This window comes from Strix aluco, chromosome 16, assembly GCF_031877795.1.
Source record: "Strix aluco isolate bStrAlu1 chromosome 16, bStrAlu1.hap1, whole genome shotgun sequence".
In the NCBI taxonomy this organism is placed as follows: domain Eukaryota; kingdom Metazoa; phylum Chordata; class Aves; order Strigiformes; family Strigidae; genus Strix; species Strix aluco.
Genome location: NC_133946.1, coordinates 11,476,996 through 11,504,508, shown reverse-complemented (window position 1 = coordinate 11,504,508; position 27,513 = coordinate 11,476,996). Strand labels below are relative to the sequence as shown.

Below are 27,513 nucleotides of genomic sequence, written 5' to 3'. Positions count from 1 at the left end.
CAAGACTTCTGAGTAACATAAACGTAACTTATATTTGGTGTTTGCCAATATGAAGCCGCACGCAGGCTGAGCACCAGCTGCATCCGCGCCTCTTGTTTACACACACGGCTTATGGCCATTGCCACTTCTTGAACAGTCAGCTTCATGTCTGGAACTAACTCCGTGAGGGCTCTGCTTATTAATTAAGGAGTCCTCATCAACAGACACACGAGATACTGCAGACAGCATACACAACAGGCAAGGTATTTTTAACCACTTTCTTAAACTCCTGCACAATTTTGTTTCAAAAGAAATTATTGCAAAAGAGAGATTTTCATAAATTCTGAAATTGTAGATTTCAGGTTTACAAACTGCTCTTATTTCTAGGATTTATAAGGTTAACGCTTTTTTACACAGCCTTTTACCCAGAGATCCTACCACTGCAAACTGCTATGCAAGCCCTCTGTGTTACCCTTAAAAAGAGCAGGCTCCGAGGCCCAGAGAGGCCAAGGACTTACCCAGGGGCATCTAAATAACTTGTGGCACAGATAGAAACAAAAATTGGAAGAGATCCTCCGTCTTGAAATCTGCCCAGCACGCCATGATCCTTAAACAAATTTACAGAAATTAAAAAGGACAAAGATATCAACAGAGTGCATGCAAGGACTTACAAACTACAAAATTATGTGCAAGAAAAACTCTGTTGGTGAAGCCTTTAGCTCCAGCACTTGGAATCTGACCTACAGTTTCTTCAGAACCGCTAAGGACATCACCAGGCCCCGACACAGGGTGTTATATGGCTGTAATTGTGTAGTAGGGAGGCAGAGTGAAAAACCCCTCATGTCAGACATCAGAGAAGAGCGGAAGGCAAGTGTATTTTTCCATACTTTCTCTAATTGCCTACGCAGACAGGCATTTATATTCCACTACTGTACAGCCTGACGCCTAAACGCTCAGCACGTCCCAATTCAGCCCCCCTCTTGCTTTTGAGGACTCTGTATCTAGGTATCGCCATGTGTTGGGAACTGCAATTAGGGATCCAATCCTCCTGCAAAATTCAGATTAGACATGCCATCTTAAGGAAGAAACGTGACTGTAGATGCTTCTAATTTATGCTGCACTTACAATTTTTTACGGCTTTCACTTGCTACATTTAGCTGATCCCATTCCTGCCACAGTTCCTCTCTGATGTTGGCATTTCCACCTCCAAACTGATATAAATGAGGGGAATAATGTATTCCTGAGAGTCCTCTGAATAGTCCTGGATAATATCATTAGCAAGCGTGACCGGAATGAAACCATGATGTCCGCTCTTTTGACTTCACAGATAAGAACATAAGCATCCAGACAGCACAAACGCCTCCCTGGCTCAAAGGGAACTGGGAGCAAAAGCCTGCCTTTCCCAGTTCAGAGCTCTGCAAGTCCCACTGGCACCTCCCACTGCTCCGTATGCAGTACAGCTTCTGGTATTCAAAGCCAAGTCAACCAAACTGCTGTATGGGAGCAGACTGGCTCATTTGTGATATTTAATGAACTCCAAAGCTCATTAATTAGTAAGTATAATAAGTGAACCACAATACAGTGAGTGATTTGTAATATACAAGGCATATAAACTGTGATTAAAAATTCTTACTGCTTAATTTATCGCTCTCTAGGAAGACTGAAACAAAACTAGCACACAAGTAAGTTTTCCTACGTGTTTGCTGTTCTTGCCACTTCTCCTCTACTCTGCTTAAACTCGGGGCCACTTCAGACTCCCTCTGGAAGGCAGGTGATGACAGCGCCATCCCCAGCACCCTGCCTTGCTCATCTCCCTCTTTCGCAGGGGTGACAGAGGGACATGGTCAGGGATATGGACAGTTACAAGATCAAAAGTGCTTGAACTCAACATCTTCAGGAGCTGGGACACTGAACTGGGGAATAGCTCTGCATCGCTGTGAAAACTAAAGATACCTATTAGTTACAGTCATGCCCATGAAGTTTGTGTATGCACTTGGGAACCAGCCTGTTCCCAAGAGATTTCTTTAATCCTGCTACATATTAAGTGTCTCTTCCAGGAAGAGCTGAGTCTACAGCTCTGTTATAATTTAATCTGTTGTACAGCCTTTGCTCTGCGGCTCTCCTACAATGACACAGTCTTTCACTTCCAAATAGGGAGGAACATCCTGCTGCACAGAAATTCTGCAAACCCACGGCCCTCCTACAGAGAAGCATCCACACCGCTGCCTTCACCATCCCCGCTCGTGCAAACGGAGGAGGTGGTGAGGAGGTTCCCATGTTTGCTAGCCCTTGGAAGTTCTGTCAGTGTAACAAACACAATGTAGTGATAAAGCACCTATTTCCCTTGTATTAAATTGGTCCAGCAAAAATCAACAACTACTAAGGCAGGAAGACACCTCTTTCTCCCTCTATACCTTAAACAGTTTGACCACACACATACTCAGGGTGGGAAAGAGACGTGCGTTACAAATTGGGGAAGCATTCATGAAATCAGAAAAACACCCTTGACCAACACAAAAGCAGACAGCCAATTATTTGACATTTATTGTAATTACTTCCTATGCCAGCCCTGTACCCAGAAACCCGGAGTTTCTTCCAAAAATGGAAGTCACTTGAAGGAATTCAGAAATAGCTATCTGCAGTATCATCCAGATGGTTCCTGAAGCTAGCACACAGCGGCAAGCTTGAGAATCGTTATTTGGATATTAAAAAAATAGCACCATGAGCAATATTTTTATCAAAATACAAAACTGTTGAGGTAGCCATTACACAATAAGAACAGGAAGACACACAAGTTGTACAACTGGGGATTCAACAGTTACTGGGAAAGGGGCTTCCTCTGGAAACAAAGACGTGCTCATCCCTGCCTTGCAAACTCAGTGCTTTAATCAATACTCAGGAGTGATTTTAAATCCCATTCCCGGGACAAGAAGAAACTAGAATTACACTGAAATGAGGTGGATTTGGATCAGAGGGTGAGGGGAATGGACTCTGAACAGCCATTCCAGAAACCACTGTAAGGATAAACAGAAGGGAAGACAGCACATAACTGGAAAAAGAGCAGAGAGCGAAGTTAAACAAAGTCAGATGTTCATCTCTGAACTGTGTCAAAGCTTCTGATTTTTTGGTATCTTTTTTTATTGCTCTACAGAGCTTTTTAGCAGGAGACGGCCCAACCTGGACAGCAGCACAAATACCCATTCTGCCCAGGCAGAAGGCAGGGAAGAATTAAGACTCTCAAGGTATCACACACCTGCACATCAAGGATGCAGCGTACAGAAGAGTTTAGCAGAGACAACGTGGCAAAGAATATCAAAGATGCTGCAAGGACTGTCATAGGGGTTCTCAGTTCTCAGCAAAGTCTTCCCACACACATTTCTTCAAGGCCTCTTGCTGCACACTCGTGCCTATGAATTCAGTGGAAAGCTGACGTTAGCAATAACGCCGATGGCAACAGCAGATAGTGTGGCGTACAGGAAGGGAGTTCAGCTAACGCCAACGACACCAGTTTCACAGAACATTGCCCCCCACCTCTCTCCCTCAAGTCCACACCAGCAGCTGTGGATCTGGGGGAGAAGGGGAACACATTCAGCAGTGCATGGAGCCAGATTCAGGGTGCATGCATGAGCTGGTGCTCAGAAGAATCCAGGGTCCCTACCATGCATCAATTAAAGAGAAAAAAAGCAGGGAGAACAGGGCAGTCCTTGCAGATAACCTCTTGCAGAGGAGAGAAGGGGCACTGGGTGCAAGCCAATGCTCCTGTAACGCCAGCCAGCCTTGCAGTCTTACCACAGGACTCATGCGAGATCAGCTTCGCTTGCACAATGCTCAGCAAGACACATCTCAACTTTACTGCTTATCTTCCCCATGAACTCCACAGCTTGCTGTTCTTTTTACCCCTCTGCCTCTTCGGGCCACCAAAAGCCTCTTTGATAGCCCCACTCACTTGACAAAGAAAACAGCCACCGCACAGCTGAACACTCACCATCTTTCCTACACCAGGATTCAGTGCCCACATCTCATAAATTTCAGGATGGCTGATGGGAGAGCTCAGGACTCGTAACATCAAACAGTTTGTATTACTAGCCTGCTACCCACAGCTCCTGGAAACCCAGAGCACTCTATTCCTTCCCCATGATACGAATAACTCGGATTTCTCTTGGTAATACTGCTCTCAGGACATTGAGAAACAACTTCTAAAGGCTACCACTGTTACAGCCAGTGACACCTAGTGAGGTACTGCTCTGTTCATCACTCAGCCAAAAAGACCCCCTCGGCTGAGTCTTCTCACCTCCTCTGGCATAATTACCTCTTTCCTCTCCACATCAGCTTGAATTTTCGCTTGCGTGACAGCAGCCTCGCGGAAGGAGGAGCTGGCCTGTTTGGCCTGTTCAATGAGAGTCTTCAGCTGCTGGGCGGTGTTGAGCAAGGAGTTGACCATCTCTTCCAAGTACAGCCAGCTCCGCTGCTCAGTCACCTCCAGCCCGTTCACCACCGATGGGGATATGGCTTTGGTGGGGGTCGTGGGGGGCACTGCCAGGGCAGGGAGCGAGGTTAACACTGAATATAAAGAAAGAAAAAGAAAATATAGAGAGAATTAGGACATTTCATTTCCATGAAGTGGGTTTTTTGGTGGTTTTTTTCTGTTGTGTTGTTTGGTTGCTTTTTTTTTTAAAATACGGTCTGCAAAAATTTCCAGTCCAGGTAAGTTTCAGCCACACAGACCTACCTTCTGTGCCCCAAAGTGCACAGATGGGTCTGTGCAGAACAAGCTCTTGGGGCACCCTCAAACCCCTAGGACAGAAGAACATGTATGGTTTACCCTGGGAAGGAATTAACACCTCTGGGAGGTGCACTGCTGCAGAGAGGCACAAGGAAGCAGTGAAAGCAGCATTGCCAGGGACTCCTCTGCCATTATCATCACAATGTTCACTTAATGTTTCCCTTAACTATCCCTAAGTAAGGTCATTCAGTGACCCAACACTTTTCTGAAAAATCCTGATGTCACTTCTCAGGTTGCAAAACTACAAAAAATAGGCACGGATCCACACCACACTCCCCTATACATCCTGAATTCTGATCTTAACCATAACCCTGGCCCAGGACTGGAATAAAACCAAGACAGTTATCATCACCTCAAAATCACATGTAGTACAAACACGCACTTTCCAAAACCACCAGTTGGGAAGCCCTTCAAAAAAAAAACCCCAGTACTTGTAATTTCTTTGGACCCCTTCATCCTGGATCCTACCCGTAAAACAAACTATGGCCATAAAAACACACATACCACACTGAAACACCAACAGTTTTAATAAAAGGTACTCACAGCTATAGGTATCTGTTTCACATATCCTGGGTATTCTGACCAGCAACTCTCATTGCAGCTCTGAAACCTCTCCTTGCCTAATCCCAAAAGTAAGAGTGAATGTATAAGAGCCCAGATGGAAGTTTTAGCTTCAGGCACTAACATCTCCTGACATTTGCTTTACACTGATTGTGTTGGGCAGTTTTCAAGAAAGAAATTTCTTGTCAATGGCCCTTTCCTCCAGATTCCTAACTACAACTCTTCACTCCTATATAAGCTAGAATGCTACGGGTACGGAACAAAATACAAAAGCACAGAAGTCCAGCAACACTTCTAAACATACTCCAAGGGACATTAAAAGAAGAAAAAACCCACCAATTACTGAGGTGTCACAGCCTTTACTTTTTCAGACCCTAACCATAACCTCAACAGTAGCTGCAGTTGGTAGGAAGCACCAAAACGAAGCTGAACTCCTGTCCTGGTAACCCAATCACACTTCCCCTGAACTTACCTCCAACCCCCTCAATTATCAGGGCTCTGCAGTCCTCCCTTTCCCAAAGCCTGTGTTAGAAAATTAAAGTCCTAGAAAACAATGTCTGTCTTAGCCTCACCTTTGCAAATGTTTCAAAAAAACAGTTATTGTGTCACTGAGACATCTACTTTTCAGAACAGTAGATTTGCATGGACACTGGGAGACCACAGTGTGAGGAAATTAAATCTAGATCCAGGAACCCAACAATACACAGTGTAAGCTCACCTTAGGCAACATTTCCTGGAATAAATGTTACCTGGCTTTACTGGCCTTACCTTTCCAAAATTTCACTCTAACTCTAAATACTCGCCACCTGCCATAAAATTAAGTCCAAGGCATTCACATCTACCAACAGCCAACCTCTAAATTCCTCACTAAATTGTTTACTAGAAAAAAAGAGGGCACCACCAACTTCAGGGCTGTGCAGCCTCATTACCCCAAAATCTACTAATAGTCCCTTTCAGGATTTTTCCTCACATCTTTAGGTAGGAGTTTCAGAACCACGCGACACACAGAAAACACAGTGAGTACTGCAAGGTGAGAAACCACATTTCTTCCTGGTTCTGCACTGTCAGGGGAAGAGCTGTCAGTATTCCAGGCACCAAAAGCCAACTAACAACCTTGATTTTTAAACAGCGAATGTCACATTCATATAATAAACACGGGACCATTCCAACTGATGGATGCTATGGCCCTCAGAGAAACGTTCAACACAGCTGGGAATATCCCTTCAGAAGCTCTGAGCCATTTAAATGCCGATTGCACCCTTCCTGTGCCTGCTCTCCTTTTAGAACCATTACTCTTAACACCTCGAGAGCCTCTGCCAGGCAGCTTGTCCCCCAGCCCCAAAGATAACGCCCAGGGATAACTCACAGGCCTTGAGCACCTCCAGCCTTGTAGGGGGGTGCCCTGCAGAGAGCTGCTGCTGCTAGGTACTGACCACTGGTTCCATTAAAATCCATTTTCATTACTGGATCCGGATTCTTTTCCTTGAAACCAGAATTAAGAAATTTACTAAGGGGGAAGTTCTTGACCAAAATATAGAGGCTGAAGTGTCTGAAAAGTACTTTATTATCATTTTATTATCAGTCTCCCATCACAATCTGTTTTGGATGTCATTACAGATAATAGCTTTCCAGTCACACTGGTCTGTCTAAAGCGGTTCCAAAAAGAAAGGCAGAAACAAGCCCCAAACCTTTCTCACTGAAGGACGGGGATACAGAACAGCAAACTGCACAGCCCAGTTAAAAACACAGAACAGCAGCGCCCCCCATTCAGGAAAAAATCTTGACTACACTTCAGATGGTACTTAAAACTCAACTGTAAATACTGTCCTGAAAAAATTCAACTGTAGATACTGTCGTGAACAGCAGCTGGCCCACACACCTGCCTGTACCAGGCTGCAGTTCCAGCAGTTCCGCTCACAGTGAACCTCTCCTTAGCAAAACATCGGCAGACAAACCAGACTCCTCGCAGGGCTACATTGAACACGGAGTATTTTCCAAGACAGCAACTGATTTAAGTGTATTGACTCTTGAGTCCTTTTCATAGAATCACAGACTGGTTTGGGTGGGAAGGGACCTTAAAGCCCAACCAGTGCCACCACCCCCCCTGCCCCAGGCAGGGACACCTTCCACTAGCCCAGCTTGCCCAAAGCCCCATCCAACCTGGCTTTGAACCCTTCCAGGGAGGGGGCAGCCACAGCTTCTCTGGGCAACCTGTGCCAGGGCCTCACCACCCTCACAGGGAAGAATTTCTTCCTTAGATCTCATCTAAATCTCCCCTCTTTCAGTTTAAAACCGTTCCCCCTCATCCTATCCCTCCCCACCCTGATCAAGAGTCCCTCCCCCCTTTCCTGTAGCCCCTTTAAGTCCCGGGAGGCCGCTCTAAGGTCTCCCCGGAGCCTTCTCTTCTCCAGTTGAACCCCCCCAACTCTCTCAGCCTGTCCTCACAGGGGAGCTGCTCCAGCCCCCCAGGCATCTCTGTCAGGATGTTGACACTCCTGAGCTCAGAGGAGGGGATCCTTGAATATTAACCAGCTCTCTTGGGCCCCTCTTCCCTCCAGGACTTTATCCCACACTACTCTACCAAGCAGATCTCTGAAGAGCCCAAAGTGAAGCCCTGAAGTCCAGGGTAGTGAGCTTGCTGCACACCCTTCTCACTGTTCTAAGGACCCTGAACTCCACCATTTCATGGTCACTGCAGCCAAGGCTGCCCTTGAGCTTCACACTCCCCACCAGCTGGTCCAGCACAGCATCTCTCCTCCTTGGCTCCTCCATCACTTGCAGAAGGAAGTTCTCATCAACACATTCCAGGAACCTCCTGCATTGCTTGGGCCCTGCTGGGTTGTCCCTCCAACAGATATCAGGAAGTCCCCCAGGAGGGCCAGGGCTTGTAAACATGAGGCTGCTCCTTTCTGTCTATAGACGAGCTCATCCACCCAGTCGTCCTGGTGTGGTGGCCTGGAGCAGACTCCCAAGTTATACCTGGTATTTTTCATGCAAGCAGCAAAAGCTGAGAGAATCCAGCAGAAATTTGGAAAGAATGAGTCTCAAAACCAGCAGTACTGCAGGTCACTGTGTGTTAGATGTGCGACCTTTTCTGACCCACAGCATTGCAAGTTCACCACACAGGTAAATGGTCATTTTACGCTCAACAGCCCTTAATTAAAACAGTAATTTCAATCAATTTGCACATGACTGGTGTAGAACTATTTGCACTTAGATATGAATATGAGATAAAGCAGTCTTTTATCAGTAGCTATTTGCAGAAGAGCCTTTCCCACTGCTAAATTTCCAGCACAATATTTATCCCAGCATGGCATTTGATAACTTATCTAGCAGGAATTGCTTCTGATTCCTCATTTTGGCATAAGCGTATCAGTCAGGAGAAAGTATTCACCAGTGAAAAAAAATAATCAATGTTTAATTAGTAACATCAAGGTCTGACTAAGACTTAAAATCAACAAGATTTCATTCTGGACAGACCAACAACGCACTATGCTGCTCCAAATAAGTAAATAAAAGGTCACACAGAGGGGAGGACACAGGCTTTAAAGGAGAAAGACGTCAGACTGCACAAAGGAATACAACATGTTTACATGATCTTTTCCTGATGTCTGAGAGAACAGTAACAGGGATCAAAACCTGCCTGTCTTCCAGCTCTGCGTCAGCGAGATCAGTAAGTATCAGAGTCGCTTCACAGAATCATAGAAATTAGAGAAGTGAAAGGCCTATAATCGCCTAATCCATCTGCTGGCCAGTGGCAGACTGTTCCCTGCTCTATTTCTTGCCCAGGCTCGATAAACACATAAAGCAATAACAGCACTCCAAGTTTGCAATTCCAGTTTCTTCAACACTTCCAGTTTCTATCAGTACAGGCAACACTCAAATAGCATCATATTCATTTCATTTATCAGTCAGAAAGGTGATCAACTTTACGTAATATAACATTTGAAGAGCTATTTGATAATCGGTTTAACCCATCCTATCAAACACTAAAGGACTGATTTGCATTTGTTGTTTTTCATACCATCTTTTCTGGTTTTACTCCAGAATCGGTCTGACCACGGCAAGGGTGGCTCTCACTGCAGTTGTTAAGCAGCACCCATCATTCCAGCACAAACGTCAGTGCTAGTGCTAAGGGATGGAAACCTGACAGTGGATGCGAGAACAGCATCCTGCCCCAAACTGCCTCCAGCATGCATCAGTGGATTCACAAAGAGATGTGGGAATTTTTAGAAAAGCTTCTGTGACACAATTTTAAAGGAGACGGTCTCCCCAGACCAAACACTAAATAAATGTTTCGCCACAATGCCCAAGTGGTGACAAAAGCCTTGAAGCAAAAGCCTTAGGAAAGGCAGGGGACAGCAAGATGATTTAGGAAGCAGGATCACAACAGCCTCTGGTAGAAACCAACAAATCAAAGTTCTCAATAACAGAGTGAAAAACTTTCCAGGGAGTGAATAATCTGCTTCTCCAAATCTTAATAACCGCAAAACTCATAAGCAAAAGAGAGGAAAGTTAATTTTTCTGCCTCAATCTTTACGTTCACTGACTAGAGAGCAAATTCAAGCACTGCTAACTGTTGCACGTGATGGACCTAAAACGTACCGATTTTGGGATGAGACGTCGGCAGCGCAGCTTCAGGAAAAGGAGAAATCTGACAGTTGTCCTGGTAACTGGGATAGTGAGGTTCTGGGTGATTGACCCGGCAGGGCTGCTGGACGTTGGTATCCTGAACTGCAGAGAACAATGGCATTATGAATCACCGCACAACACGGCTCCCAGGCACTTCTTATGCCTCTTTCACGCATATTTTTTTTACATTTTAGACAAGTTCCTACATTCTATGATAATTCCAGGGGTTGTAAATGAGAAACAGGAGCATGATCTTACACACTTAGCAAGCAAGGCAACCTTGTACTGGTTTCATCTCTGCTTTCACTTTTAAAGGCAAAGGCCATTGCTGCCTTCCCTCACACACACCTCTGTATTTACAATAATCACAGGACTCTGAACTCTGGTTCTCGGGGAAGGACAGTTCCCTCAGCAGAGCTCACAATCCCATGTATCAATCAGACTGAGAGAACTAAAATATATGTCATGCATTTATATTTTGTTTGATTTATTCTAGCATTTTTCAGCGTTTATTCAGCATTTTTCACTTAGTTTCAACACTCAGCTGGTTTTCTTTTTTTTGGTAGTATTTTAGGATGAAGGAGTAGTGGAAAAAATGACAGAGATGACCATAAAAAAAAAAAATCAGCAGAGGTGTACATTAGCAGCTGCAACATCTGGACAAAACTTCTAACTTCTTTTGTGCAACTGGTAAGATTTCAAGCTGCTGAAATCACTTCAAAGGAAGGACAGCAGGTTAACATATAGTCTGTCTGTAAGCTCTTAAGAAATCCTTTGTGCAGTATTCAGAATGCTTCTTCCTATAGCAATGGGCGACCAAAACTTTTTTTTCTCCTTCTCAGGTATGTCTAGCAGACATACACCTGAACTCTTACCAGCGGCTCCAGTGAAAACATCACCCTGGGACGGACTTTCCGAGATAATTGCTGTGGCTTCCACTGTCGATGCACGATCAAATGTCAGAGCACCAGAGGTAGTGATCTGTCCAGAAGGAGTCACGGTGACTGGAAATATTAGAAGTACTTTCATAATTAACACTCAGCGCGAGGCCTCGGTCGTTTAGCTGTTGATATCCCTGTTCTGAATCATCAGTAAGTGGCCTGCGACAACCCAAGTTTGGATCACACCTGTGACCAATACAGTTGGAAAGGGGAATAAAAACCCCGTTTGGCTTCCGAAGGCACTGCTGGCCTCCTGCAGGACTCTGTTTATTCTCGGGGTGTACGGGGCCAGAATGTTCACTTACAACACGCTGCCTCCCAAATCACCACCTCTTCAATTATTAGATGAGCAAAAACTTAACACTGACCATAATGGTTCAGTGGGGCCACAAAACCCATCAGTTTCTGGCTCACCCTAATTAATTCCAACCTTAGTAAGAGCGGTTCTTACTACTTAAATCAACATAAAAAAAACGTGGATTACAATTAATCCTATAACAGTTTGGTTAGCTGGACAATTTTAGCTGTCTCTCTACACAGAGTGATATATTATGCTTGGCCAAAGCAAGGAACAAGTCACAAAATCCTTTTGGATGAATATTCCTGAGTGGCTCCAAAATGTTTTAAACCCTTTTTAAGCAGGATTAATTAATCTGGCACCACTCCTTGGTAATGGTCTGATTCTGCAGCACACTGCTCAGCCAGAAGGATCTTTTAGCAAACAATTATTCAATTTTTAGGCAGATTCATGCCTGGTGAAATACGTGGCTACAACCAAAACAATCAGTCCTCCTCTCTCCCAATGCCAGCATGAATAAACCTGCAACCTCACAGCACCTCACATCAGTGAACCAACACAGACTAAACCCCTCTGGGGGATGAAAAAAAACCAAAACAAAATTCTACAAAATCCTTGCATATTTCTCTTCCTGCTGCTGGTAGTAATCTAATCTTACTTTTGGCTGTTCTTTTTCGGATTTCTGTTGCTTCCTCCTCAATTCACTTTGTAATGTTACCATCCAGATGATGCTAGTGTGATAAAAGCAGGAGGACACACAAATGTGACTGGGAACGTGTGAGCTGGATGAGCTTGCAAATTAATTTCTGCTCTCACACAGATGGTTTGACAATCAAAAACAGTAAGTAACAAAGCATGTGCCGAATGTTAGAAAGGAATTTGCAGATGAAAGCATCACCTTCTGCCTCCTTCATTAACGACTTTCAGGCTGTGGATTTCATTCCAGGTGCTTAGAACCTACTTTTCTATGTATTTCAAGAAATAGCATAAATCTCACTCCATAGTGCCCACCAGCTTCTAAAGGGCAAAAACCAAGCTCTGGGGATGGGATGGGGATTTCCAGCAGAGCAGAAAAGGGACAGTCTTCCCCTCAACCTAATTTCAACATGAGGAAATTTCTCAATTGTCTGTGAAAAACCTACAGGAAACCCACTATGGATCAAGGCCAGGACTCCACAACTCCCCCTGAATGGCCAGGCATGTAGAGGGGGTAAATATAATCCAGAACTCTCTCAGAAGAAAATAGGAAACCTACTGCTCGCTGCAAAAGGATGTCAAGATGCTTAAAACCGAGTCTCCCGGAGGTCTAGAGTTGCACTTTTTCCTACTCAACTTGCAGTCCCAATGTGGCAACACTGTGCTAGTTTCTACACAATAGGAAGTGAAATTAGCTAAAGACACTGAGCCAACAAAACTATCCAATGAAAAGGAAGTGGCAAAAAAAAAGACATTTTTCTCAGTTGGCTAGTTCCAAGGGGCCGCTGATAGACATAAAATATCTGGTGTAGCAATTCTTCATCAAAAAAGGGAAGCAATTTTTACCAGGAGAAAAGAACCTACATGTAGTAGCAGCTGTGGCAGGAAGCAGAGTGATGTTTTTGGGGCAATCCTTCTTCACTGGAGTTGCAGGCATTTCATTTTCTTTTTTCCGCCTTTTATATGGTACGAAGAGTCGTACAGGGCCACTCTAGGCAAAAGAAAAAAAACAGAAATTACAAAGAAAAAAGTAAAAGGTGAGTTGAGGCACCTCTTTGGAGACTTTGGGTTCACTCTCATCTTTCCAGATGCAGCTAAGGCCAAGCAGCACATATCCCCATGGAAGATGTGTGGTTTGCAACAACAGACCAAAAAACTTATTCTTCTCCAAACCAAAAAAACTTTGTGAAAAGAAAGTTACGCTCAGTTGTCTCCATCTCAAGAGGCACAGATTCAGCCTCTTCCCACTATTATTTAAGGAGCAGAACTGGGCAAAGAATTGACTGCTGGACAAGGTGGTGGAAGAAAAGAGAACGAGAGTGAGAGGAAGACAGGAAGCGATTAGCTTCAGGTCTAAGAAACAAGCTAATCATCCAGTTCATAGCAGAAAAGAAATGCAAAACACTATTTCAAGGCAAGCTGAAGTCTTCTGCTTTCAGGACTTTAACCTCATTTTTGAAACAAACAAACAAATAAACAAAAAACCCAAGTAGTTTAATATGAAAATATAGACCCAACATAGAGTATTACATTACTTCCCTATAAAAACATTTTTTCCAACTCAAAAAATTATGAAATTTGAATCAAAAATCACAGTTTTGACATCCCCCAAAGGCATTCTATATAAGTATTAAGGAGAAAAAAAAAAAAAAAAAAGAAGAAAGCAATAACTTTTATCCAGTTTTACTGAGGCTGCTACGCAATAGTGCTAGCAGTTCCTTCTGTCCGTTCTCTGTGAAGCATGGACAAAGCACGCCGCAGCCACAGGACTCATGAACGTTTCTAGGACACTCATGACCTGCTGGCAAATGGCTGTGGCAGCTTGACTGATTAATTGTTTTTAAACTAATGGATGTAAAACCTACAACTCACCAGAGTCATGTCATCGCAGCAAGCAGCACAAGTACAAGAGGCAGCGTGAGGATTTAAAATCCCATCCTGGAATTAGAAGATTTCTAGTTCAGCATTAGTCACCAAAACCACCGAGAGTACAACTGTATTCTGCTAAAAGGTTCAGACAGCTCCCAGAGAGATGAACCCACTCCCTCCTCGGGGCCCTCTGCAATGACAGAGGCCCATTCCCCTACATCTCGGTGATGGGGCGAGCAGATAAGGGGAAGAGTGAAGGAAGAACAAACAATTTTCAAATCAAAAGGCAAGGATATGTGAATTTGAGACTTTATAAAGTTTCTGCCCAAGCAGAAATCACCTGTCAACCTAATGGCAATGCCAAATTCTCCATGAGACTCCTGGATGCTGCAGGAAACAAAGGACCCAAAGCAATACTCAATAAACGGTGCGAGTGAAGAATATGTTTGTCAGGCAAACAGAATTAAGCAGATCAGGTTATTGAATTACAGTACCATGGGTGAGAGCTTACTTCTCAATTTCTGCGACACAGCTCAAGGCTGGACTTCATCCTGCAGAAACTGCGACCCCTTTTCAAGTACAAGCAAGATTTGTATTGTGCTATTTGAAAACACATCTAGAAAAATTCCCCTCACATCACCAGTTCTCAACCAAATCAAAATGCTGCTTCCGAGTTGCCCCCTGGCACCATCACACATAGGTCTGCAGAAGCAGCGCACACGGTTTGGACTGCAGTGCTGGGCAGGCTCTGCCCAGACTCCACCTGCCCCTTCCTGCAGAAAGGAGGAAACAAACTTAACCTTACGTGAATAAGGCACTGCAGTGGCCTCCCAGCATAGCGGATGCTCCTCTTCCAGTCTTTGCTGCTGGCTCGTCCTGCCATCGCTTCGAATTCAGTAGGACTGTACCAGTTGTCCCCTTGCTTAATGCACCTACCACGGCCTCCTGAAATAAAATGGATGAAATATATTGTTAGTAAAGGTTAAAAATCACTTTTCTGCTTTTCTGAAGAAGTAAATACTGAAATTGCTGGACAAAATAGCAGATAATCTATGGCAATCACCGAATATGCCCATCTGCTACTTCTCATCACTCTGGGATAACCATGCCCATTTATTACCCTGGCTGTGTCAATGACTGTGTGTGTTTAGAGAGCACCAACTCTGGGCCTCACCAACGCATCAAAAGTCTAGAAAAAATTACTCATCCACAACAGGGTAAGTATTCCTTGGATAAACACCATAAATTTAAGCCCTTCCTTAATTTGCACTCAAATTTCTAATCCTTCTGGTCGTGAAGAAAATTCTCTATCCACAAAGCAAGCGCTGTGCCGTGCAGTCAGGCTTGCCCACAATTTCTGCTGCTGCTTCAGCTTTCCCACAGAGAGAGGAAAGAAGAGGAGGGACTAAGGCAGCTAAGGAGTCCCGTTAGGAGACAAACTCTCTATTTTCTGTTCCAGCAGGGATTCTGTAGAGCTTTGTAGAAACACAAGTCTACTTCTGAGACAAAGAAAATCTTAGAGGAGTCAACCTATCACCAGGGAGACGCTCTTCACAACAGCCTGTATCCTCACAGATTTAAGAAAAAAGTTTAAAAGACTCTGAAGAAAGAACAAACCAGAAGAGAACAACAATATCACAAGGGACTAGGCTGGCTAGGAAACTGTCTTTTTTTCCCCTCACAATAGGCCCTTAAAAGTAGCCTGATTAAAAGAAGAGTGCACCAAATGAAGAAGGAGCAGTCACACTTCCTCATCCGAGAAGGTCGTTGTTACCTGAGCCGAGTCTGTTTTTGTACAGAACACCACTGATATTCCGGCACCTCACCGGGAGCTCGTTCTCATACACAGACGGGTCCCAGTTATACTTGGTTCCAGTTTTTTCTTGGACAGATGTTAAAGGAGTAGGAGGAGACTGCGGTCCTTTGAAAAGAAGAAGAGAAAGGTGACAGCAACCAAAAAGCACACTGGCCATACCTTCACATGCTCAGCTCGGCTACAGCAAGTGTCAAGCGGTTAACTGAAGCAGCTGACACCTCTCCACAGCAAGGCCAGTTACATGGTGCACCGCAAAAAATCCAGCTTGAACACTCTCAAAATGACTGAAAATAAAGCAAACTGCATCTTAGGAAACACGCTCTAACAGCGCATTAAACGCTGAGGTTGTAACCTGCAGTGGTGTAAGCAGCTGGCTGGATCTTCCCCTTCCCAGAGGCCGATCCTGTAACGTGTTTCAGACCGCTGAAGGTTTGCCATGCCGTCTTGTGGGCAGAAAGGAAACTGCCAAGCAGCCGTGAACAAAACCTTAGCGATAAAGACATCAGCTATTGTGACACTTAAATATCAGCAAGTGGACTGAATGGAGATAAAACTCAATTCGAGGACCCTTTAAAAAGAACCCACGTGCAGAGCTATGAGACCCATATTTTTGTTATCAATATTACAATAATCCATCTGCTTTTGGGGGTGGATGACTGTAGAAAGGCATGCAACAGCCCAGCAGCAGGGCAAGATTTTTCAAGAAGCTTATTTGCAAGGGTTAGGGCAAAGAATAAGAAAATTAAATACATTTCTGACAGGAAAAAAACAAAAAAGTATTCTACTCTACTCCCAAGAAATAGAAGAAGCACCATGTGAACACAGGACAAACGATCTTTACAAGGCAACTGCGTAATATTATGCACGGTTTTTTAATTCTAACACAGTTAAAATGGAGAAAAAGAGACCCCTCCAAGAGAAGGACACTTCAAAAACAGATTGCCTTATACCTGGTGTGAGGGGTGCTGATGGCCCCTTTAACCCTGTGGTTTCCACAATGCTGCCGTCTGTGTGAACCACTATGAGAGTAGCTTTTTCAGTATTCAAGCTGTCCCCAATTTGGAGGGCTGTTCTCCCAGACTACAAAAGAAATAAAGAGTTTAAATTCATAGAGTTAAAATATCAACGTGTCTTAGTATTCCCCCAAATCTTCTCAAAAGGCACGCTGAAACACCAATCGGTATGGCGCTAATTAGGTTAGTTTTTGGGGTTTCAGCCAACCACGTTCAAAGGTCACATGTTCCGGGTCATCAGTTCCATTACAGAATGCGTACATGGGGCTGGAAAGGTAAAAAAACCTCGCCAAGTGACAAATTAAAAAGTGTATGTGCCCAGCTAATGGTTTTGTGGCCTAAAGCCCGTACACTGCAATGAAAACAAATCCTTGACTTTACTACAGCTTGAACGCAAACCAAGCTCTTCATTTACACTAAGAAAGTACATGGGACTTTGCTAAGGCCCTCAAATGAGAGGACAGACTTACCAGCACGTGTCCTGAAATTGAAGCTGCATTTGCCACAGATGTAGTGAAAACATTGTCCGCAGAGGCACCAACGTTGGCTACTGTCACTGTGGTGACTTCTGAAATGTAAAACAGGCATGAAGTTAATATTCTGCTGCATCCAGAGAGCCTGATAAACAGCTGAACATCAAAAAATGTGATTTTATTTCCTTCTTCCTATTCAAAAGTTTGTCATGACATCTTTTAAGTTGTTGTAAGCACAATCATTCTGATTTTTACTAAGCTTCGGGTTGAACATGCTTTAATCTCCTTGAGACCCTAACAGCATGTGATGAACTAAGGGAAAAATGAATATTGCATCTGTACTGAAAAAAAAAACAAACTGTGATGCTTTTTATTAAAAGAAAGGTGGCTGGCAAACATCAAGATAAAGACAACTGACTCTCCCTCTGCCATACATTCTAGGGTGCCATTACCTGTATGCTTGGTCCAGTTAAAAACTGCCCAAACATACAGCTAAATGTTTCTATGATGTATATTTGACCGTCTAGCTAAAATCAGAGGGGTTTAAGCACCACACATGGGGTGAGAGTGAAAAAAACACCATCTAAGCTCACACTGAGATACCAATGTAGGTATGAAGGGCTCTGAAACTTTCCACACATCAGAGCTTGCTTTCACAATTCTGCGTGTTGCAGAGCTCTTTGCTAATGGGACACGGGGTCAAAATAATTTCAGACGTGCAGAGGCAGCTCTTGCTCATTTGACTTCACGTTACGTAGCGTTCAAGTGAGGAGCGTGTAATTTTCGAAGAGTGCGGCGAGTGACTCAAGCCTCAGCTCGGACCTGCCCTTTCTTCCCTGCACCCCCTGAGGTAAATGCCGGCATTTGCAGGCCGGAGCGCTGCAGGGGCCCGGGGGCCCGGGCCCGGGCCCGGCGGTGGCTGTGGGGGCCGGAGCCGTCCCCCCCGGGGCAGAGCGGCGGGACGGGCGGGCGCTGCTGCCGGCGCTGAGGGGAGCTGCGCATGCGCACTCCGCCCGCCCTGACCTGCGAAGGCGGCAGCGGCGGCCTCGTCCGCGCTCGGCAGGGGCTCGGCTCCCATCTCGATGTGCTCGGCATCAGCCGCCATCACCGTCACCGCCGTCACCTGCGCCGCCGCCGCCGCCTCCTCCTCCTCGGGCTCTGGCTCTGCCTCTGGCGCCGAGGCCGCCGCTTGAGGCGGCTGTTGCTGCTGCTGCTCGGGTCCTTCCGCGGCCGCCGCCACTGCGGCTGCCGCCGCCGCCGCCTCCGCTAAGCCCAGCTGCTTCGCCGCCGAGTCGGCGTCCTCCATCCGAGGCGGGCGAGGGGAGCCGAGCCCGCCCGAGCGGGCCCCAGCGCCCGCCGCTCCCCCCCCCCTCCCCCCCCAAACGCCGCTGGGGAGAGTCCCGCGGGGGGGGAGGAGGGGGCCGCGGGGCGGGGGGGGCCCGGTCCTCCGAGCTCACTCGAGCGTTTTTCGGCGGGTTGGCGAGCGGCGCCGAGCTCGCCCGAGCGGTTCCGAACGTCTTCCCCGGGCGGAATCGAGCGTTTCCGAACCGCTGCCGATGGTGCCCGAAGTGTCCCGAGTCTTCCCAGGCCTCGTCCGAAGGCGCTCGGCGGTCCCGAGGAGCGGGGCCCGCGTTTCCTGCCGGCTGGCCAATCCCGAGGCGGGACGCAGCCGAGCCCGGCCGAGTCCGTAGAAGCGCGGCCCGAAGCGATACCTGACAGCTGGGGTGGGGAACCCGAGCCCGCCCGAACAGCGCCGAGTCCCCGAGCGGTCCGGCCCAGAGAGGGGCGAAGAATCCCGAGCTCGCTCGAGTCTTTTCCGATCCTTTCCGAAGGCGGGGGTGAGGCGGGCGCGAGGAGAGCCGAGCTGTGCCGAGTCCTTTCCGATCGCGCCCGAATTCCCCTTCGCCGGCCCGAACGGAGACGCCCGAACGGGCAGTGCCCGAATCCGCCCGAAAGCGACCGAACCGGGCCGAGCGCTCCGATCGCACCCGAAGGCAGAGGGGGCGGGGAGAGGGCAGCCGGCTCCGCCCAGGCGCGCGCGGACGCACAGCCTGCCGGGACGCTGGAGGACTCGGCGGGGGCGGGCCGCCAAGATGGCGGGTGTGAGGCGAGGTGAGCGGCGCGTTGCCATCCGTTACCGACAGCTCTTCCCCGCCCCCCCCCCCCTCACCTTGCGTATCGGCGCGGCGGAGGGTGACCGGGGAGGAGGGGGGGGGCTGTTTCTCACCTCGCCGCCCCCGGGCGGGTAGGACACCGACGAGAGCGAGGTGGGGGCCGAGCTCGAGCTAGGCGCAGCCCTATAGCCATATCGTGACAGCCCCGACACGCTGAGGTAAATCCCGGCAGCTGCGGGCCCTGTGTCAGCGTCAGCAGGTGTTCGGCGCTTGTGCGGGGTGAGGAGCACCTTTATAAGCAAATCGTTTTCCTCAGGCCGAGTGACATCCCTTGAAAATCAGGTCTTTGCTTTAAATTACGAACCAGTGGGATTCAGAGAGGAAAAAAAAAAGAAAAAAGTTCTTCATTAGTGTGGTCAGAATTATTAATTTCCACTTCTTTCAAAGAGGTCAAAGGTCTTCTCCCAAAACATAAATTTCAGCCCTAGGTAGACAAAGCTGGTTTTACAACTTTGGCGTGAACAATTAGCCTTTGCCAAAGTCCTAAAAACTAAGTTTGTGTAATGAGGTGCATTGGGTAATGTTAACTATAGCTGCTGCATGCTTTTAATATAATTTTGGCATTAAACCCCTCTTTTTTAGAAAATGGGCCATATTCTACCTCAAGTAAGCATGCACCGCGTCACTCCCAGTCACGTTAAGGAATTCATACAGCTGGGATCAAGTGTTACACTCTCTTTTTGTCTGGACCATACAAGCCTTCCAACAGGTAGAAATGGGTTGCCAACCTGCACACCATGGAAACTCACTACACCGGGTCTCACTAATGCAAATGCTGCCCTTAGCAGAGCACTGTTCTTGCTGCTGCAAGTCTGTGTTCTTCATATAAATGCTTTTAAATTGTTACTGTGCTTTTTTTTTTCCCCCGTGCCAGAATGCTCACTTCCAATTTAAAAATCCACCAGCAGCAATGCAGACTTCATTAATCCTACCAGTGAGTCGGTCTCAGGAGGCTGGAATTAGCAGCCTGCTGTTATACCTGAAATTATGTATTCATCTGGCATAATAATTACTACTTAACTGCAGTATCCCTTTCACAGGTGTGTTGTGGGGTTTAAATGTTTAAGCTGTGTGAAATGTCCCCTGTTGCTCAGGGGGAGGCAGCATGTTCCAAGTAATGGTGGCTGTCAAACCCCTCCTTGGAACAGATGCAGGAATGTGGTCAGTGCCCTCTTGTGGAAAATGATTTAAAAAAAAAAAAAAATTAAAAATAAAGTTGGGGAACTACCATTAGGGAATTCATTAGGGATTGCCTGTACGGTAAAATTATCCTACTCTAATTATACCACTGGCATCACGACAGCGTAGGTGCCCAGCATGGATGAGGCTACACCGGTATAGCTTGGTGTTTGGTTATACAGAAAAAGTTCCTTGTCTGGACACTTTGGAATAATAACATGCCTGCACATGCAGTTATGGTATTTCAAATCAACATCCTACTTCACAGTCTAAAATAACTTTAAAATGGAGACATCTTATTGCTGTGGAAGAAAGGAAGCACAGCATCTTGACAGAAGGCGTTACACCTTCGTGTGAGGGTTTATACCAGGGTACAAATACAAACGCATCTTTCAGAGATGTACAAACCATCAGTCACTGTAGAACAGGATGTGTAATGAAACCTTTAACTCCCATTCTGCAAAACGAAAGAAAGCGTTCATCAAAACACATTTTGTCTAAGTGAAGGGACGAGTCTGTTAGGAGCCTGAAGTCCTTTTACTGGGACTTCAGATGAAGCACATCCAGGAGGCATTTCAGATCATAGACAGTATGAATCACCTTCTAAAATTGCTTGCCTATTTCCACTGTGTTCCCAAATTGGATACCTCAATTAGGTGCCTAAAGTTAGTGGGGATTAATTTGGGCCCAACTGCCTAAAACTATTAGGTGATGAGGACATTAACCTCAAGAAGCCCAGGGATGAAGATAGTGACGTATGTCTCACTGATTTGATGATAATGAGATGTCTCTGAGAAGATGGATGAAACCTTTCACAGACAGTTTTGCTCTATCCGAAACAGATTTTAACTTTTCAATTGCTCATGTGTCTGAAAGAGGCTAAGAATGTTAATGAGTTACTTAAGAGGTACTTCAGTAGGTCAGTGCCATCACGTTGCAAGGGAATTTTATTTGTATTTAAAAAAAAAATCGGTTAGCTTATAGAAAATATTTGGTACAATTTCTGTGGGTGATCAGAACATACCAAGGTTTTACATAGAATGACTTTGCTTTTGAAGGGAACCGGTTTGGAAGGACATTATTTAGAGGAACCAGGGAGCCCTGTGTTCTACATGAATGCTTTCTCACAATTTAAAACCAAATGGAACATTCAGGTTCCCTTGCATGTTTCCCTTGTTCCTGCATAGTTAGAGGGGATGAAGTGTCATCTGCTGTGAAAGGACAGGATAAACGAGTTCTAGGTAATGCCTGCATACTTTGTGTTTTGAAAGAGATGGGTTCCTCCATGAAAGTGACTTCACAACAGGGATTTCCCCCAAATTACTTTAGAATTCATGTATTTGAAAAAGCTATTTTTGGAACCTGAGCTGCATGATCTGAGCAAATAGTAAGTCTTTCAGTGAACTGAGGATAACACTTCTCCAAACATGCTTGACCTCTCTAGTAACATCACTTGTTTGAATGTTTCTGCAGCACTTTCAGTAAATACTGATTTTCTTCTCTTTATTTTTTCTTTCTCAACGGAAAGGAAGAACTTCATCAGTTGTATCCTTTTTGTACCTTTATCCCTCACATGCGGGAATCGTCAGGAAGACTGGCTGAAAAGCATTCATACCTTCCTAAATCTGCACAATGCTATTTTTGTGTTATTCTTTGAGTTTTCCATCATCAGTACCATCTATAGGAAGCAAAACTGGGAAAACATTTCTTCCAAGGGAAGATGGTTTTTGCAGCATTAGCTGGGGTTTAGCTGAGGCTTTGCCCTGCTCAGCTCCCACTCCTGCAGAAACCCCTTTAACCCACCCTGCGGTCTGGACAGAGGGCTGGCACCCACCATTTAGGATCGTGTAACTCTCCTTTCCTTAGGAAGCAAAGCTGAAAATTGGATTTGTGGACTGATGGCCATGAACCCCATGCAGCACACCTCACAGACAGCTGACAGCCAACAAGAGGCAGTAAAAGCAGCTTTCAGTGGTACTTCCTCTTCTCTGATGTTAATTCACTCTACCTTTACTTCTGCCAAGATCTAAGTAACCTCCTAAGAGGAGACACCCTTGGCTTCAGACATTTCCATGCCTAGAACCTATCTAGTAATTTTTTGCTCCACCTTCCTTCAACTGGAAAAACACAAAAACCTGGTTCTGTTTTAATAAAATGAGCTTCTCTGGGAACGGGAATACATTCACTGTGTGTGGGTGGGTGCTCCGTTCAGAAACTGGATGGGCAGTTCCCGTAAAAGGCACCTGGGCTGAGGTCCCTGCTTGGAGAGATCCAGAGGATTTGAGAAGGGCTGGGGGAGAGAGGGGAGGATAAAGAATATTTTAAGTATAGAAAGACAGATGTGGAAATAATGAATCTGCACTGATGACTTCCTTATATAAATTACACTGTATTATGTAACACTAAGAAAGGCATTTAGTATCATTTGGTTATCAAAAATACATATGAATGACCAAATCCGGATTCTAGGAGCCATATTGCAACTTTTCCATGTGGTGGTGAGTTCCAGAATGTCCTGCGCATGTCTCCCCTATTGCATTAGTAACATGCTGCTGCGTCTCAAGAGAAAATGATTCTTCCAGTATGTATGTACCTGCTATATAGGAACTGTGCCTTTGCGGGGGGACTCTTGAAGACATTTAACTGTGAGGTACCTCCTGTAAACGAGGCATTTCGACTCCTGTAGCTGGCATGGTTTAACACCGGTCAGTGGTTCATCCCACGCTGCTCGGGAGCTGCTTTGCTAGGAACGTGCTCATCTCCACTGACTCCAGAGGGAGCCCAGTCGGCTAATTCAGACTCTAATTTTAGGATGGCTCTCATCTTGGCATGGCTACAGGTGAGAGGAATCTGTCCTGAGCCTGCAAGTAATTTCTCCCTATTTGTACGACAGCGTGTGCCATATTCCCTGCCCTTCAGGGGCATTTTGAGGATGCATTAAGGATTGTGGAGCTCTCAAATACCTTGGCAGTGGATCCACATAGACAGACAAATAACTAAAGCTAAATACTATCTCACAGTATATAGCAGTTAGTTTTGTGAGCAGGGAATTAAGGAAGTCTGTTCCTTACAAATTTGCATCTCAAAGTTGAGCTCATGGCCTTTCTCAGACACGTAATGAGGAGCAGAGCTTTCAGACTTTCCATCATGTGGGCAGTAAAAGGGCCTGTCTGCTTCACAGAGCCACCTATTTTCAAGAACGTACAGGAATTTGATATATTGGAGCCTGCCAACCCTCTGTCAACTTGCCTAAGGCTGACTAACAGGTACAGAAGTTGTCTGGGGAAATGTACACATGCACACCCCCCTCATTTCCTTAGGCTAACAAATACCCCACTACATACCAAATAAATTTTTTTTAAAAAGGAACTAAAGCCAAACCTGAAACAGCAAGCTTTTATCCTAACTCCCGGTGTTTGCAATCTCAGGTTACTTTCTGAACCCTACCAATAGGCCAGTCATAGCTGAACCATTTAGTATAAAAAGGCACAGCAGTGTATTTTGAGGTTTCTGGGAAATGGCGATTTTATGAAATGGATCCCACTGCATTGCTATGAGAAATCCTTAACAACAGTTATCAGCTGTCATCTGTTCCTTTACAGTTTCTATTTTATGTAAATGGGATTTATTACATCTTTTACTTCGTGGCAACTCTTGCAATGATTATTTATAAAAGTAAGTTGCATGTATTCTAACACAGAAGTAGGTTGTGTGCTTATGAGATAGTTGTGGTTTGTCAGCCTACTGTGTTTTCCTGGCTTATTTACGCTGTGTTATTCTACAGGTCAAGTTTTCAGTTATCCAGATGATTTTTTGGCTCCAGATCTTGCATTGCTTTTCATTATGGCCATTCTTGAAGTGCTCCGATTATACTTGGGTATGTCATGTCATCACCTTTTCCATGGAATATAATCTTCAAACATTAATCATTCTGAAATTGAGTGTGTGTCAAAACATGCTACTTTAGCAGACTAGCAGATATTTGCAGACTGTTCATTTATGTCATTAAACTTTATCTGACTGATCAATAGATTTGGCCAGAGGCTCAAATAGAATCTGCTCTCATATGAAATATAATCTATAACACCATTAAGAGAACAGCTAGGTTGTCAGAAAGCAATAGAACTGGGACAGCTGGAGTCTGTTTACAAGCGAGCATGCCATGTGAGAATGAACGTGCTGAAACTCGGAGAGTTCCACTCACTGAGGCGACAGAGCTCCCTTCAGCTGCTCCAGCAGCCTGCACAGGTAACCAAATGGCAGGAGCCCTGTGGAGCAGGGGATGGCAAGGACATCGCTGAGCAGCGTACGGCTGCCACCACGCCTGCACCTTTTCCTTTCGCTCCTTCTGAAGACATATGCCAGTCTCAACATCTTCGTTTCACTAAGAACAGCATAAAGTGCCTCCTGACCCCTGCCCAGACCTTACTAAAACGTCATAAAGTCCTTTTTTTAAAAAAGCAAGTTACTATTAAAATCCGTGCTCAATATTCCTGACATTTATGCAAGGTGGGTCTCTGTTGAATTCAGCTGACTTGCTGTAGGGGTGAATTTAGCCAGCTGCCTTAAAGCACTCTGCACGTGCTTGCTTGGAGCCTGGTGGATGAATAAAGAAGCAAGTTTCAGTCTAATGTAGTTAAACAACAAAATCTACTGAGACTAGCTTGCAAGGAAGATGCAAGGAAGAGAGAAGTGCAGCTTCACCACAGTGAGAACAATTTGAAATAGGAAGAGATTAGCTGGGAATATGGAAGATCCTATATTGCGTAAGATTTTAAAATCAGGATTGGATGCTCTTAGATGTGCAGTGCAGTCACCAAGTTGTCATGCTAAGCGCAGGACTGGGGGGGACTGGGGGAAGGTTTGATGGTTGACTGGAAGCTGAGCGATCAGAATGGTTGTAGCTTCAGAACGGATTATCTGTGGTAAGAAAAGTTAGGCAGCCTGACTTTATCAACTGATTGCTCTTTATTTAGATTAACTTCGGTGAGCAAGAGATGGATTGTCCACTGGTGTTTGGGTTTATCCGTACACTTACTGACAGAGCCTTGATTCAGGCCAGTATTTCAGTGTACTCTGAGTTGGAAGGGCTAGAGCCTTTTTTGAACAGGAATACTCTTGACTTGTGGCTTGTGATATTGTTAGAAGAAATCAAAGACTCATATCAGCTTTTTGTTTCCTTTGAGGTTCAATGGGTAACCTGACAGAAGAAGAGGCTCCATTAGGACTCAGTCTTGTGATCACGGTCGGAAGTGTGATTCTGTCTGTGTATTTCCTGGTGTGGCAAACCTACATACTGAAAGCAGACGTCATTATAAACGCTGTTCTCCTCTTTACATACGGGCTTGAGTCAGTACTAAAGGTCATAGCCATTGCTGCCTTTGTCAGCTAAACCCTAGCAGTTTTCAGCATGTTTTCAACACATTTCTTCTACAAGAGTGATTTTATATTTCAAATATTTAATTCTTTTGCATATAAAAATCCCCTAAAACTTTCCTCTGTTTAAAGTACAAATTTTTGAGGGGCAGAGATCTCCCTGAATGCTGGGTAAAACATCCTGTCTAGCAGCTGTGCTGCACTATCTCATCAGTTCACTTATTTATGGGCAAATGCAAGAGGTGATTCAGCAAAAACACTTAACGCTCTGCTGTTCATCAGGGACTGATAGCAAATATTCATTCCCAACACAAAATAGTAGCCAGTGCATCACCTACGTACCTGCTGTTGAGATGATGTGAGTTTTTATTGTATAGCGGCAACATAGAACCAAAGTGACACAGAAATTAATCAGGCCAATAGAGCCTGGACTCATTTCTGCCTTGCTACATACACGCTCCTGTTTGAGGGCACAATTTCTCTGCTGCTCTCATTTGTGTTTTCAGACCCCAGTGGTAATTTCCCTGACTTTAGTAGGGCAGTACCTGACTTAGCCCAGTGGGAGAGAGTTGAACTGAGTTTTACACGTACCTGGAGAGCTGAGCTACAGGGTTTGGGCAGCTGGTTCTTACTGACGCAGAGGCCCGTAGTGCGAGGGTATGTTTGATTAAATTGGATGGCCTTAAGATAAATATTCACCACTCATTCACCCTTCTGTCCTATTTTATTAGGTGTATTTCTGTTTGGTGTTACATGTGTTTATTTCCATGATTCTGCAAAAGTTACTACATGCAAGCCTTGTCTTTTAAATGAAGAACTGTGTGCAATTTCAGATTTTTTTACTGTATCAAAAATATATATGTATTAATGTAAAGCTTGGGGAGTTTGTGGGGGTTTTGTACAAGCAGGTTTTATATTCAGAATTTCCTATTTTTGTATTTATTTATTCAAATAAATAATGGTTTAGATCTAAGAAGTGTTTGAAGTGCAGAGCATCTTGTTCAGCTCCTAAGCTACAGTGAAGCTACACAAAGGAGGATTTGGGCGAGACTGGATGTGTGCAAAGGACTCTTCTGATCCTGCTGCTGTGAGCCCCTCGCCTGCGCTGGGAAGGAGCATCTGACGTCTGCGCTAATTTGCACTACCCAGGGGCTGGAAATACAGCGGTGCTGGCCCCGTATCACCTCAGCCGCACTGCTGTTCTCTTCCCAGTGGTGGTAGAAGGGAACAAAAAATGCAGAAGGTCCTGTGGAAGGGCCCAGTTTCATCCCTCGGCCATCCCCGGGGGAGCCCCTTCCAAGGGGCAGGTGACACCAGCTTCTGTCCACCTTACGCTGCCCAGCAGGCAAAATCCAAACCCACATTGGCAGGAACCCGCTTGGGCCAAATCCTGGTAAGACAGTGGCACAACCAGCCCTTTGCTGATCAGCAGGAGCAAGGCTGCACCCGTGAAGACAACGTAAAAGCAGCAGAACTGGGTGCTGAGGAGCAGCCAGGAAACCCAATGACCAAATGTTTCTGTGCTTAATCTGCATGAATCAAACACCCGCCTAGTTATTTGTCCTCCCAGATTTGGTTGGCATAATGGAACGTGCTCATCACAGACTTGTTCAGAGGAACGACAAAGACACTGAGCCGCATCTACCCCGTCAACGATGAATGCATACCAAGCAAAACCCCTTTCTGTATGTGTACAAATAAAAGCATTTTTTTTTTCCTGGTA

The 27,513-nt window shown here is 45.4% G+C and overlaps 2 protein-coding genes across 13 annotated transcripts in view; one reads left to right on the top strand and one right to left on the bottom strand.

The window, feature by feature from the left end:
• Window positions 1-18,836, bottom strand: part of DEAF1 (DEAF1 transcription factor) — a 32,827-nt gene extending 13,991 nt beyond the window's left edge. For 4 of the 5 annotated variants that reach the window (XR_012625424.1, XR_012625423.1, XR_012625425.1 and 1 more), the window contains exons 1-10: window positions 18,185-18,836; window positions 17,059-17,156; window positions 16,526-16,655; window positions 15,534-15,680; window positions 14,565-14,704; window positions 13,763-13,828; window positions 12,755-12,881; window positions 10,831-10,959; window positions 9,929-10,057; window positions 4,289-4,539 (exon numbers count right to left, since the gene is read on the bottom strand). Coding sequence is in view for 2 of the 5 variants with exons in the window: in XM_074842358.1 (XP_074698459.1) it covers window positions 4,289-4,539; window positions 9,929-10,057; window positions 10,831-10,959; window positions 12,755-12,881; window positions 13,763-13,828; window positions 14,565-14,642 (780 nt within the window). In the remaining 3 variants the exon portion in view is untranslated. Of the gene's footprint in view, window positions 1-4,288; window positions 4,540-9,928; window positions 10,058-10,830; window positions 10,960-12,754; window positions 12,882-13,762; window positions 13,829-14,564; window positions 14,705-15,533; window positions 15,681-16,525; window positions 16,656-17,058; window positions 17,157-18,084 lie in introns of all 5 variants that reach the window. The other variant, XM_074842359.1, reaches the window with a different exon arrangement.
• Window positions 18,836-27,513, top strand: TMEM80 (transmembrane protein 80). Of its 8 annotated transcripts, none has more exons than XM_074842361.1 (6): window positions 19,105-19,173; window positions 19,818-19,944; window positions 21,943-21,959; window positions 23,996-24,089; window positions 24,199-24,291; window positions 25,601-27,513. In XM_074842361.1, exons 2-6 carry the CDS (start codon window positions 19,821-19,823, stop codon window positions 25,804-25,806), a joined length of 534 nt encoding a protein of 177 aa, XP_074698462.1. In that variant the 5' UTR covers window positions 19,105-19,173; window positions 19,818-19,820; the 3' UTR covers window positions 25,807-27,513. The 8 variants fall into 8 exon arrangements, with proteins under 8 accessions (XP_074698465.1, XP_074698462.1, XP_074698466.1 ...); XM_074842362.1 differs by lacking the exon at window positions 19,105-19,173 and having other exon boundaries at window positions 19,291-19,944; window positions 25,601-25,776; window positions 26,758-27,513; XM_074842364.1 differs by lacking the exon at window positions 19,818-19,944 and having other exon boundaries at window positions 18,836-19,173.

Bases quoted from the DNA above. Each gene is read 5' to 3' on its own strand.
- TMEM80 (XM_074842361.1), top strand. From the start codon at position 19,821: ATGGGCCATATTCTACCTCAAGTAAGCATGCACCGCGTCACTCCCAGT. The intron at 24,090-24,198 runs GTAAGTTGCATG...GTTATTCTACAG, and splicing joins TGCAATGATTATTTATAAAA to GTCAAGTTTTCAGTTATCCA. The intron at 24,292-25,600 runs GTATGTCATGTC...GTTTCCTTTGAG, and splicing joins AGTGCTCCGATTATACTTGG to GTTCAATGGGTAACCTGACA.